Source organism: Apaloderma vittatum, unplaced genomic scaffold, assembly GCF_000703405.1.
Source record: "Apaloderma vittatum isolate BGI_N311 unplaced genomic scaffold, ASM70340v1 scaffold21393, whole genome shotgun sequence".
Lineage (NCBI taxonomy): Eukaryota > Metazoa > Chordata > Aves > Trogoniformes > Trogonidae > Apaloderma > Apaloderma vittatum.
Genome location: NW_009706680.1, coordinates 38,361 through 52,114, shown reverse-complemented (window position 1 = coordinate 52,114; position 13,754 = coordinate 38,361). Strand labels below are relative to the sequence as shown.

Below are 13,754 nucleotides of genomic sequence, written 5' to 3'. Positions count from 1 at the left end.
CTTTGCATATTTTGTATGTCGATAAATTAAATACTATATTTCACCCTTACAATGCTAAAATTAACTTCAGAGTTCATATTTTGGCTCAATACATTTTAAATGATTTTTCATATTTATTATTTCTGTAAAAGTGGACAGTGGTATTCATAGTGCTTATTTCCAGATGCCTATAAATTATTGCTTTAATATCATTTATCACTCAAGAACTTGCTGATTTCCTTCAGGACCGGTACATAATTGAATTGGGAATGATTAGTTGCATCCTTTTGATTGAATGTTGAGGGTTTTTTCCTCAATTCCTATGAAATTACCATTAGCTATTTTGGGTGCAGTTCTGTGTTGGGTTGAGGCAGTGCTACATTATAAATCAGTATCTTTTAAAAAGACTGCTGTAAATTGCCTAGATAGCATATGCATGGTTACTTTGGCTGCAATGCTGCTGCAGAGCCTGGATACTCTGCCTTTCTGGGAACTCCACAGGCAAGTCCATCATATATTTAAAAAAAAAAAAAATTTTAGAAAGAGCATGTTGTTGCTGATGAAATCTAGACAGAGAAATACTATACCCTCAGTGCTCTTCTGTACCTTTTATATTTTACTCCACTGGGATTACCCTGTCTTGCGGGATTTCTTTGTTTTCTGCTTTAGATTTCCCCCTTTCTTAGCTGTAGTACAGCCGTACCATTTCAGCCTGCTAGTGCAGAAAGATGTTGTGAATTCAGTTGCTGAATGAGCCCGGCCTGACTGCAAACACTAACATTGCTAGAGAGATGTCAAAGAGTTGCAGGTGAATCTAACCTGATCTGGGCAACAGCAAAACGGTAAGATGGGGTTTGTTTAAATCTCTGGGATTAATTGGGTGGTGGGATTTCCCGTTTCAACCTGAAGCCTAGTTATCACATGCTTCTAACTTGAGCAGGATCCATTCTGTGCATGTCAGGGTGGGTTTTGTCGAGAATGCTTAAAATCCAGGCAGAGGGAGGTGGTGGGAAGCTGGAAATGCCACATGAGACCTCTCGGCAGCCACCCTGGTGAGACTCCCCAGCAGCACTGCCTGCGGTTTGTAAATATCAGGGAAAAGGGAGGGAAAGGCTTAAAAGCGATGCTTTTCTTGATACAGCTTTGTATTTTTTTCTCTGGCAGCCTTATTTGTTATTATATTAAGAGCATAGTATGGGCAATTTTTTTCCGATATATGCTTGGCTGAACGCCCTCTGGGACGAGTGAGTGAAGGACGTGATCAGCCACTTTTTCATCTCTGCTAACAAGTCTGTGCATCTTGCTAGATCTGAATAAATGTCTTTATCAGTTACAGATTTGCTTGGTGGTGGAAGATAAAATTAAAACAATCCTTTATGAACACATGCTATATCATGGACATCATCTTTTTGCCTTGTTAACCTCTGTGATTATTTCTCTTGCATGCTGTCTTTATTTAACAAAACAAAAAGTGAGGTAGTCATTTTAAGTACTCATCCTTGAATGCTTATATAGGAGTGTGCTGGCAGCAGTTTGCATCTTAGTGGAATATTTAAATGTATGAAAGCTTGGAGCAGCAGCATGTTCAGGGAAAGACAGGAGGAAAAAGCCAGCAGTTGTCATTAGTTCAAGACAGAAAGATTAAAATGTGGCCATTTTATGGAATAATCTGAATTATTTTTAATGACTTAACTGACAGCTAGTGTGTTTTAGCTGTAGATCAAGCCTTAGGTTAATCTCAACAGAAATACAGTGGAACTGAACAAAAAAAAAAGATTTCACTATATGTTCTAGCAATTAAAGGAAACCAACTGTAGTAGTAATGGTGGAGTGATGAAGTATGTTTTTTGCTATTACTGGTTAAGGGTAAAAGCAGAAGATTTTATTTCTAGAGAAGTGTTTTCTACTTTGTCTAGTATGCGAATTACGTTCCAAGAATAGATCAGGTGTATATCAATGTGGGATCAAATAACTAGTTTGACAGGGATTCATGTTTGCTTTTTCTGCACTTGCCAATTAAGGGGTTTTTCTTCTTTGTCGCCGAATATGATTAAAGGGAGAAAATTCAGCCCTGTCTCAATTATCTGAACGTTTCGTTACTATTTTGCTGAAGTTCCTTGTTTAAAAAAATTATTTTCTAAATGTGTTGTACTAATCTGCTGCAATGCAAGTGAAGTGGGGCTTCACGTACAAACGTAATTTGCATAGTTTTATCTCAGAAAGTAGAGATGCTTTTATTTTTTTTTAGTCAAGAATAACCACGATATTTCTGTTACAGTAATTATTTCAGCTGCAAGCATTTTTTATGGAAGTTTTGCTTTACTTATGCTGTCATACCTATTAATGAATTCAAAACCTTCAGTGCATTTGCCAATGTTTAATGCATAGAAGTTACCTGAACATTTGTATATGCTCTTACGTTGTACATGGAGTGAAAGTCCAGAAACTCTAAGGCACATGTTGTTTTTTTTAAAAAAAATTACATTTTTTCTTAGTGATATTTTTTCATCTGCGTATATATGTGAAAGTTGTTGCTTCTGCCAGCTTTCTTCTCCTTAAATGTAAAACCATCAGCTCTGTCTGCTGTGTTACTATCATCTATGAAGTTCTCTGATTTTAATTTTCCGAGCTTAAGAAATCAATCATGTTTTGGACACTTGATGAATAATATTTGCTCTGGCGATGTTTTGATAAAAACAGTTACCAAATTAACAAGGGGGGAAAATAACTTATAATATGGAAAACGAGGACGAAAGTTAAGGATGCAGATGGGAAACATAGGAAATACCTAGTGTAAAAGGCGGTTAGTGCTGAGTGCCCTGTAAAGATTACAGTCTTCTCTGTGCGGATCAGTTTTGTACTGAGGCTGGGGTCTGCCACAGTAGGAGATAAGAGTTTGCCTGCTAATGTTTGCCATAGTCTCCTTCATGTCTCTGACTCCAGGCAGAAGTTCAAGAAGTTGGAGTTGATTAAGCTAAAAATCATCAATGTGTCATGTCTTAGCGAAAGGAGGCTAGGCAGCCTTTGAAGTCCTATAGCAAAAATGGTTACGTCACTGTCTTTTTTTGGCTATTTTGCTCTGTAACTCTTAAACAGAACGAAACAAAAAAACCCTAGAAAGAAACCGACACAATTTTTAACATCTTTGCTCTCACACTCTAGGCTTGGGTGGGCTACTTAAGGAATTGACTTCCGAGTAGGTACTCTTACCTCAGACAGGCAGTCCTTGCTTCTCCCAGAGACAAGAAAATGGATGGTGCCTCTGGAAGGGCCTGCGCCTCGACCTTGGTACAAACCCGCTCAGTCCATCCCAAGGGGTAGCTGGCGTGGTTACTACGAGGGTGAGTCATACAGCTCTGCTGGGCTCCAGCTGATGGAGATAAGGGATAGTTTTGTCCTTGAAAGGAAATCCTTGCTCAGTGCAGGTTACCACCGTGCCTTTGGCTCGCACCGGTTTTAGTACGCCGGCCGGGCCTGGCCTGTGTGGTCAGTAGGAGATTGCTGGGGTGAGAGCTCATGGGAGTGCTTGGCCTGAGCTGGGTGGGCCTTTCGGCTGTTATATTTGGTGACTTTTCTATAAATGTGAGAGTAGATGTGCTGCCTAAAGCTCACAGGAGCTGCCAAGCTGATCCAGACAGCTATGTGGGGTTATTTCCCTTTGAAGTCCTGGCAAGGCAAAAACGTTCAGCTCTCAGGTGGTGCTGTACATGGATTGTAAGTTGGGTTTATAAGTGTTTCAGGTACTGATACAATGATAATTAGAGCTTACAAACTGTGTTGAAATGAGGGAGGGTATCCTATTAATTGAAGCACCAGAAAGGCTGTGTGATACCAGTGCTCTGAAGCGTGTTTCTGAACTAAAGAAAAAGGTCGCTGCTGTTCTTAATGTGGGAAGAACAAGTTAAATAGTATGTTTTCTGAGATTGAGTTCACTCAGGTAGGTCCATACTGTCTTCCAACATCTTTAAGTAGGTTTTTCTTTTGGTACTGTAGCAGGAAGGTACATGAATGAAAAGTTGGTTAGCGAAGGAACAGACTTTTAAGGACTTTATTTTTTTAATCCTGCTATCACAGCATTAATGTCAGGACAACTTCTCCCAGCAGCAACTCCATCAGTCATGAACTGCTTCTTCTATGTACTTGATGACTTCTGGGTTTTGGTATAGTTTGGTAAATGCCTTTTTGTGACTACTTTTTGCTTTTGAAATAAGTACATGGTGTATTGTCAGAATTGTTGATTATACACATCTCTTTCATGTGTGGCATATTTTTCGCTGGTATGTTTTGTGGCACTCCCTAATACAATCCTATGATAATTACGGATTTAGCAATTTAACAAAAGGCAAGTAGTGAAATAGCCATTTAGTATAGCGCTGGATGTTGAATACAGGGGTTGATTGTGTTGTAAGATTTTTGAATAAACAGCATAAAGATATCATTTTGCCTCTCTAAAAGTAACTTCTGGGCTCTTCCCGCTGTTGCTGGTGAACTGAAGCAGTATTGTGATCTTGGTCTTTTGTTTATCGCATTCCGGGGTGGATGGGCTTTCTCTGAAGTTCCTGTATCAGTTCTGGATTGGTGCACAGAGGATGCAGAAGCAGGCGGTTTTGTCTTTTAATTGTCTTACTCTGTGATGGTGCGCTAGTGAGAGATGGTGTGAGAAGTGTGGGTGGAGATTTTTGTTTCACAAAAATTTTTAGAATTTCCTACAAGAATTTGGGTAAGTTCGTGCTATAGTAGAACTTGCTGACTAGGAGGTCAGTTGCAGCTTCTGATTGAAAAAACATTTGTGTTAAACTTCAGCAAGACGTTATATAAATCTAAAGTAATCTAAGGTAGTAGCGAGCATCATATCAAAAAGCTTTTGACCCAGTCTGTATCATTCTATCCTGGAAATTGAATAGAATTCATGTTAGTTGTATTTCAGTTTTGCTGTGTAGGATGTTTATAATTTAATCTTAAATTATGTATGACTTACCTGAAGAGGAGAATACCAAATGTTGCCAAGTGAGCAGTGAGGAAATAAAACACTAAAAAAAAAGCACAGTGCCTATTTATATACTGTGAAAGCTCAGCTTCATTTAATTAATTTCTGATGCTTTTCAGACTACAGGCTTAGTACGCTTGAATATGTCTTCTCCCAGGTTATTAAATCTTTGGGTAAGTGCAAAGAAAATGTATTTAAACATGTATAGGATATGTGTAAAATATACTTGCCTATAAATAATTGATTTTTTAGTGAACAAATGCAGAAATGGCTTCCGTTGATAAATATTGGTTATAGAAATGTTATTTTAATGCCATGAAGAAGATTTGTCTTGGAAGGTTCTACAGTTCAGTGACATTGGATTTGCTGCTGCCTGGAAAAGCAGTGGCACCACCACCCATAACTTTCCAGTTGGCAAAAAATTCCCTGTATTTGGCAAAGTAGTCCAGATACTTAAAATTATGTAATTAAAAAATATGATTATACTGCTGGTAGGCAGCTGAGCAGGAAAAGCCATGCAAAATATCTGCAGTCAGTTGCAATATTATGAAATGTTTTCATGAGTAACTTAATGTTCTGTGTGGATGAAGGACATCTCACTGATGTTCTAAATTTAATGACTGATGTGATTTTTGACCAATTTGATTCTTGGTATTTGTTGTTTTTTGAAAGTGATTCAAGATGAACTCACAGCTTTGGAGGTGCAAATTGCTACAAACTGCAGAAGGCTTGGCTGTTTTGTAATGTTACAGCTTTTCTTTTAGAATTGATTTGAGCACAGTCATAGCTCTACTGCAGCACATTTTTCACAGATTCACAGAGTGTTAGGGGTTGGAAGGGACCTCAAAAGGTCACCTAGTCCAACTCACCTGCCAAAGCAGGATCACCTAGAGTCGGTCACACAGGAATGCGTCCAGGTGGGTTTTGAATGTCTCCAAAGAAGGAGACTCCACAACCTCCCTGGGCAGCCTGTGCCAGTGCTCTGTCACCCTCACAGTGAAAAATTTTTTCCAAATGTTTTTGTGGAACCTCCTGTTCTCCAGCTTGCACCTGCTGCCCCTTGTCCTGTCACTGGGCATCACTGAGAAGAGCCTGGTTCCATCCTCCTGACACCTGCCCCTTGACATATTTATAAACATGAATGAGGTCACCCCTCAGCCTCCTCTTCTCCAAACTAAAGAGACCCAGCTCCTTCAGCCTTTCCTCCTAAGCATCCCTCCCTTCATCATCTTTGTGGCTCTGTGCTGGACTCTCTCAAGCAGTTCCCTGTCCTTCTAGAACTGAGGGGCCCAGAACTGGACACAATATTCCAGATGTGGCCTCACCAGGGCAGACTAGAGGGGCAGGAGGACCTCTCTCGACCTACCAGCTACTCCCCTTCTAATACACCCCAGGATTCCATTGGCCTTCTTGGCCACGAGGGCACCTTGCTGGCTCATGGTCATCCTGCTGTCCAGAGAACTCCAGTCCCTTTCTCCTACACTGCTCTCCAACAGGTCAGTCCCCAGCCTATACTGGCACATGGGGTTGTTCTTTCCCAGTTGCAAGACTCTACACTTACCCTTGTTGTATTTCATAAAATGTCTCCCCGCCCAACTCTCCAGCCTGTCCAGGTCTCTTTGAACGGCAGCACAGCCTTCTGGTGTGTCAGCCACTCCTCCGAGTTTTGTGTCATCAGCAAACTTGCTGACAGTGCCCTCTATTCCCTCATTCACGTCACCGATGAATGTGTTTGCTTGAACGCATCAAGACAGCAGCAGTGATGTTCGCTTCTCTTTTGAAATTCCTAGTTTTTCCAAAGTTGAACAGTATCTCTGTGCTGTTCAGAGAGTTCTTCATATAAAATTACAGTCCTTCTTATGATGAGCTCTTCTGTCAGTTTTAAACTTCTCTATTTTAATTGTTATGCATCTTTTCAAGAAAAGATATACAAGAGTGTTTTCCATATTCTGAATAACTTTAGATGCTAGAATTTTCATTATGCCCCTCCAAAAAATTCTGAGTTGTGAGACGTGGTATGTTTGCAAAGTTTCTGCCATTTTTTTTCTGGCATAGCATGTTACAAACTGAGAAGCAAGTTTCATTATGCTTCCTTACACCTTTTTGCTTTGAAGGTTATTGTTCTACTGCAAGTCTGGCAAACCTGCAGTAGCAGCTAGAAAATTCCTTTGAGACTTTTCATTCAAGTTTTATAGAATTCTATAACCAGGTCATTTGTGTGAGGAAAAAAAGAAATAAAAAGAACAAGTTAGCAAAAAGAAGCCAGGTGGAGGACTCTCTTCATTTATTTGTTTGTGAAGCTGGACTTGGCATCCTTTTCTGAACTCAAACTTTCATTAAAGAAAACAATGGTGGAAAGGTCATGGATGGCTGTTACTAAGGTTTTTGGGAGACCAAATTTGAATATAGGTTATTCAAATCTCTGAAGAGTACTGCCACAAGAGAATAATGACAAAATTGAAGTTCTTTTTCTGTCTATATGTTTATGCTGTGCTGAGTTGATAGAAAGTACTTTGTCAAATTCAGTGGTTTGGAAGATAATGTGTAAGGCAGCAGATCTAGAATCACTCAGAGAGCTTGTCTTCCCTTGTGACATTGATCTGCCTTGGAAGCTGCAGGTTTGTTGACCTCAGAAATGAAGCACCTAAAAGCAGGAGGGATTTCTTTCTTGGTACGAGAATGGCATTTTTGAAATGCATTAGCAGAACAAAATAAAGAGCTCTCATTACCTAGTGTAGTTTCCTATAGCTTTTGCTAAAGGGAATAAGGAACTTTTGAAGAAAAGGAAGGAAAGAAGAAATAATGCAGAGAAGAGGCAAGGGAATGAAGTAAATGATTTATTTATTTACTTGTAGTGAAGGAATTGGTCTGAATGAAGGAAGAGGAGCCAAACCAATTTACCATTCTAGTCCTGAATTACTTCTTGGGAAGCACTTTCTGAGTGTTCTGTTGAAGATAATGTGAGACTCATTGATTTGCAAAGGATGGTACAGCATGCTGCTTCAGTACAATGAAGGTTGTTGTCATACCTGACAGAAAATGTTTATAAAACTTTCCCACCTACAAATGCACATATTATACGAAGATGATTGCATAACTTGTCCTCTTCCTCTTTTCTTTTTATAAGAAAAGTGCTCTTCAGAGTATCTGAAGGTCAGTCTTGAGTTCTTAAACTATCTTTGTCTGACTTTTCAGTCTATAAAAAGCCTCTGGTTCACTGTAATTATAAATTAAGTTCTTATCACATCATTTCTTGTTGCTTTCATCTGACTTCAGGCTCACTGGATAAAACAATTTCGTTGACTTCTTAATTGCATATTTGGGCTTAAGTGTTATTCTATGGGTTGCATGACCAGATCTGACCAATAGCAGTATTTTTGTTGCAGTCCCTGCTTATAAGAGAACAATTCTTACTTTTATTTTGCATTAGAGGTACTTGATGACACCTGTGAAAGAATTAAGACACCTGCTAGAGATATGCAAAGGAGCCTAGAGGAACTAGGTAAAACCTATTTTCAAGTCATGGACTTGTTTACCGTTTAGTTTCTTAAAAAACCTTACTGACAGCCTCAGAATTTAACAAGAATAGGCATTTTGCTGTCAAGTCTCTCAAGATTTCGCACACTTGAACGTGGGAAGACTTACTGCATTTATGGATACGCCTTTGATAGCTTCATGATCGGGGGAGCGTTGGAAGATAGAATAAAATTACAAACCTGTAAACTCAGAAAGATTTAATATGATGTTTGTAGAAAACTACTAATAATGCACTTATGGAAAGAAAACTGTGTAAGCTTGCCCTGGCACATGTAGCCATCTGTTGGAGCAGGAGGCTGATACGGGAAAGGGATTGAAAATGTTTTTTTAATCTTTATTTTTAAATGCTGTTCATATGGTTACAGGGGAGGATAGACAACAGATACAAATGAGTAACTAAGTAAAAGAGTAGAGAAACCACCTGTCACAGTTTCACAGGAGAGTGTTTATGCTTTGACACCTTCTCCACCACTCTGGTTTCCACGGAGTCACTGGCTTGTGTCTAGCGCTGGAAGCCACCTTTCCCACAGCGACACCTCTGCTGATCTGGTCCTCTGACCCTCTGCTTGGTTTGCTGGAGGAAGGACTCAGCTGCTTTGGGATGCTGTAAGTTCTGGTCCAGGTTAATGGAAGCGGCACCCCAGTTGTAATTGCAGGAAAAGCTTGAATTGCCATATTATATGCCCTTCAATTTGAGGCAAACCTGAGCATTGTGCAAATAAAAGGAAGAATTTATTTGCCAGGCTTTATTACTAACACACTTACTGTATTTTGGGACATACGTACAGAAATAGAGCAGAATGCCCCTTTAGATCAGCTCCGATGAGTTTCTGTCTCTTTTAATGCACGTTACAGGCTGTCAGGACATCTGCATGACCTTTATCTGAGACCCTGTCCTTAGGTGACTCCTCCTGACGACTGTTCTCACAGAACAGGGTTTTGCTTTGAGGACATATACAGGCTTTTATAGACCTAAAATCTAATCCAGGTTCTCTTCAAAATGAGACCTTTTTACCCTGAGAGGAATGACAACTTTAATGGACTGAAAACTCACTTCTCTGAAGTTAGGCTGTACTATGAACTGAAAAACATATTAATTTTAGAAATTCGCAGTTCCACCTTGCCACATGCGAGGGTCATACGATCATGTGCTGTAATTCCTAATTCCAGGCTTGTGCTTGATTCAGTAATTCTGCTAATATTTATGTATTGGTTTAGCAGAATAAATATATGCTATATTGGAGGTCTAATGACGAGGGACATGGTAGTGGAGGTGAGAGGGAAGAGTTGTGTAAGTAATGCCATAATAACTTCCAGTATAAAACTTTGTTTTTCCTTGATTCAGGTGTTTGAACTTCTTTTCAGATTTGTGTGGTTTTGGGATTCCTACTTGAGGTCTGATCAGTTGGCCTCTCTGGGGAAGTGACTTGTTTCTCACTTGGCAATTCAGCAAAGACATTTAATCTGCTCATTGAGTTTCAGAGAAACACAGAGAATTAATTTTAGAGCTTCCAGTTCAAAAATTCTTCCATCTGGCACTTCGGTGACCTTTTTATATTTGCCTTCTTCCATATGACAAAGACAGTTGGTTTAACATCAACTTCGACTTCAGAAATAAAACTGCAATTTTTGGAGAATGCCTTTGAGATGGGCTGTGGGAGATGTATGAATAAGTTTGTGTTAGTTACAGTAAGGAGCGTACCATATTCCTCGATGCCATTTTCAGTCTCCAAGCTCTGTTTTCAGCTGCATTTGCTAGTTCATAGCTAGCATTGCTAGCAATCTCTGCATCCGAATAAAGCTAAACAAATAATACCCAAGAATGCGAACTACAGTTCTGTGACACAGTTGAGCCTGTTACCCTTGTTGGTTACCAGAGGGAAATGGCAGGTGATCAAAGCAGGAAAAAAAAAATCACTATTTTATAGTAATTTTTTCCTTACATCTTCCTTCCCTGTGTGACTTACTCTATTTCTTGTCCTTTGTTTTTTTTTTCCCCTTTATTTTTCTATCTTACTCAAGTTCTCTTGCTGCTTTTTAATAACAGTGTCCATCAAATGTTCAAACCAAAGAGCTGGTGCCAGTGATTACAGGGAAGGGTGAGTGGTGAAGGACCTCTTCCAAATTTGGGCCTGATTGCACTGGTAGTTTCAGTGTGAACTCGCTGGTGATGTCGTGCAGCATTACATGCTCTATTTCCCCTTTCACAATTTTATTCGCTCCCTTATCTCATCACTTGTTCTTCCTTGATCTTTTCCCACACTGTAGCTTTCTCACCAACTGAGCACTCTTCTCAACCTGTTCATGTTTATGCTTGTGGGTGCAGCAGTTTTCTGCTGACACCCTCTTCTCAGGGGACATGGAGAATGCTACCAGCTGAGCTGAGAAGAAGTGGACAAGACTTGTAGGTATAACAAAAAAGAGCTACCCTACTGCTTTGTGCTCCAAACAGAATGATTCTCTGGACAGACGCATTTTTATTGTGAGCAAAGCTGCAGAACATTCACAAATTCTGTTTTGAAAGTAGCAAATGTCAAATTCCAGTGCTGCCAGAATCTGCAGATGACTTGTGTAGTTCTCAATTGCCATGATACCAAGGCGTGATTAGAAAATAACATGCTCATAGAAGATAATTAAAACTCATATCTAGATAGGATTTTTTCAGTGAAAATTAATACTGGCTTTATGCTCACAGCAATTCAGCTGTTAGGTTAGTAGTCACTTGGCTATTTATGATTTTTTCCTTTATATATCTATCAGCTAAACGCAAATGTTAAGTCTTATTCTCTCTAATAATGAGATTGTTGTACTACCTTCCAGAGGGCTTTGGCACTACAAATTATAATCTATATCTTCATAAAATTTCACTCGAAAAAGCCTAAGTGCTTCACAAAATTAATTAGTGCCCCCAGTTCCTGCTTGTGATAGGGGCATGATAGTTATTACAAACAGAAAAATGGTATTGTGGAGAGATTAAGTAACTTCCTTGCCTCAAGTCACTCAGTAATTTATTTATTTTTGCTCAGTGGATGTTAGATCTTGGGTTTCCCTATATCAGATCCTTTCATACTATTTCTCTTGGAAGGGTACAAATGAGGGGAATTCAGATGTTTTCTTCTGATGTTGCAGTAACATTTTTGGATGTTCACTCTGGTATTTGCCCAACTGACCACTTCTTCCCAGGATGTACACAGTTACAATGACCAATAGAGAATACATGGATGACAATTTTATAATTTTTTACCTAAGTCTGTAGGTGCTGGATGACCAAAGTAAATATTTGTAGTATGTTAAATGTAGGTATTAAAAACCAGATATGCATTTTCCTAGAAGATGTGATGAGCATCAGAACAGTATGTCTTCATGATACACAAACATTAGTGTTTTTTCCTTCTGTGTGGTAGGATGTCTGGTTTGTTGAATGTCGAAGTTGATTGTTCTTCCTGATTGAGGATATCTTTATTCATATGAATAAATTCCGCTGATATGGGACAGCCTATCTTTTACTAAGTACCCTAACAGGGGATTAATGCAGGAGACATTCATGACTGGTTTTAAAATTCATGAACCATAAGGACTATAAATCACTTACCTGTTTTAACTGATCACTCTCACTCTTTAAATGCTCTATTACTTTAAACAGTAAATGGATTAATCCAGCAACCTTTAATTCTAAGAACCCTGTTTGTATGAGACCTCTTAATTTTGCTGACAGTGTTGAAGTGAAAAGAAACTTGCATTGAAACTGTATTGCAATAATTAAATCTGAGAAACCTTTAATTTTGTGGGGTTTTTTGTTTTTAATAAATGAATCCCAAATGCAGATTAAGGAGTATTGCTTGAATTGGTATAAGGTGATTCAAATAGACATCTTTATTTAGAAATGATTCCATGAATGGTTATACTGATTTTTGTTTATTTAATGAGACTTATTATGGACTTTATGTGTGAAACAAAACCACATTTCTTGTGATCTCAGTCTCTTTAACTTCAGAAGTAATCGTTATAGGAAAAAGATGGCTGTGTCTTGAGATATGATAAATAATGTGGGTTTTGAGTTGGGGCTCTAGGAAACTGTAGCCCTGTGATTCTCACTGATGTAATGGTGGCTGTGCCTGTTTATCAAAGCCTTGGGATCTTATCAAATTGCTTGTGAGAGTGAGTAGGATGAGAGGGGGAAAAAAGACTGTCCAAGCTGTTTTGTTGTCTCTTCTGCATTGTCTTCTGATTCTGATCTGCAACTGAGAAAGCTGCAAAGTATAAACCATGCTATACTTCTTTGTGGTTCTATGATTTGGAATTTTGAAGTGCCCTTTTTTAATGTTCTGGGTGTGTAGTACTCTCGCTTTTTATTTTAAATGAATAAAAACATGAAGAGAAACACTAAATTAACTTCTAATACCAAACTGCACTACCTTCTCTGGGACTGCTTTTTATTCTGCTTTATGTTGCCAGAATCTGTGATAGCTCAAGTAGTATTGGAATGAATATTCTATAATAAATCTTTCCTTTGCTATTTCTTTCAAAAATAGAAGAACTCTTCAGGCAAGTGCAAAGTGGCTGCTTATGCTGTAGATTTTAAGTGACAAAATGACTTCTGTCTCATCATCTTTTTGTCTTTTTAGTTGAGACTGAGTAAGTAACTGTGGTCATATTTAAAAAGTGAGTTTATTTCTGTCATTAGGGTATAGAGAATGTGTGAGGTACCAGTACTTGCTCTGGTGACTGCTAGACAGCAGAGTGTGAAGCAACTTGGGGAAATGCAATTGTGTATTTAACATTAATGGTCCTTAGGTGAGAAATGTAACAGGCAGGATGTTCATGGAGAGGTGCTTCTCCTGGGCCACACCTGGGCTGACAGGCATCTTTTCTCCAAGGCTGGGGTCAGGAACTCTCACCTACTAATGCTGTTCACTGGACAGGAATAGTCGTTGCTATTTTCACATTAAATCCTTTCCCACAAAGGCACCACGTCCCTGGACAGTGTCCAAGTGCTGCTTTGGACATACTTTTCCAAACAGTAACTTCAAACACAAAAAAATAATTTCTGTAGGACCACTCTGTTCTCTGTGGAGAAGAGCAAGACTCCTTCCAAAGGAAAATTGGGTGTTGGAGTCTCTTTTATGTTTCCCAGGACTTTCATTTTGGAACCGAAACAGAGACTTGGGGGATGAATGTCCTGCATGTAATGTTATCTGATGTGAATACCATGCGTACCATTGCCATTGTTTTCTTTTGCCTTTTTTTTTCC

General features: G+C 39.0%; 1 protein-coding gene across 1 annotated transcript in view; it reads left to right on the top strand.

The window, feature by feature from the left end:
* Positions 1 to 411: 411 nt before the first annotated feature.
* Positions 412 to 13,754, top strand: part of LOC104271274 (cyclin-dependent kinase 14) — a gene marked incomplete at its 3' end in the record, with an annotated part of 39,398 nt that continues 26,055 nt past the window's right edge. The window contains exon 1 of the mRNA XM_009865894.1: positions 412 to 480. Within this exon, the coding sequence (XP_009864196.1) occupies positions 412 to 480 (69 nt within the window). The remainder of the gene's footprint in view (positions 481 to 13,754) is intronic.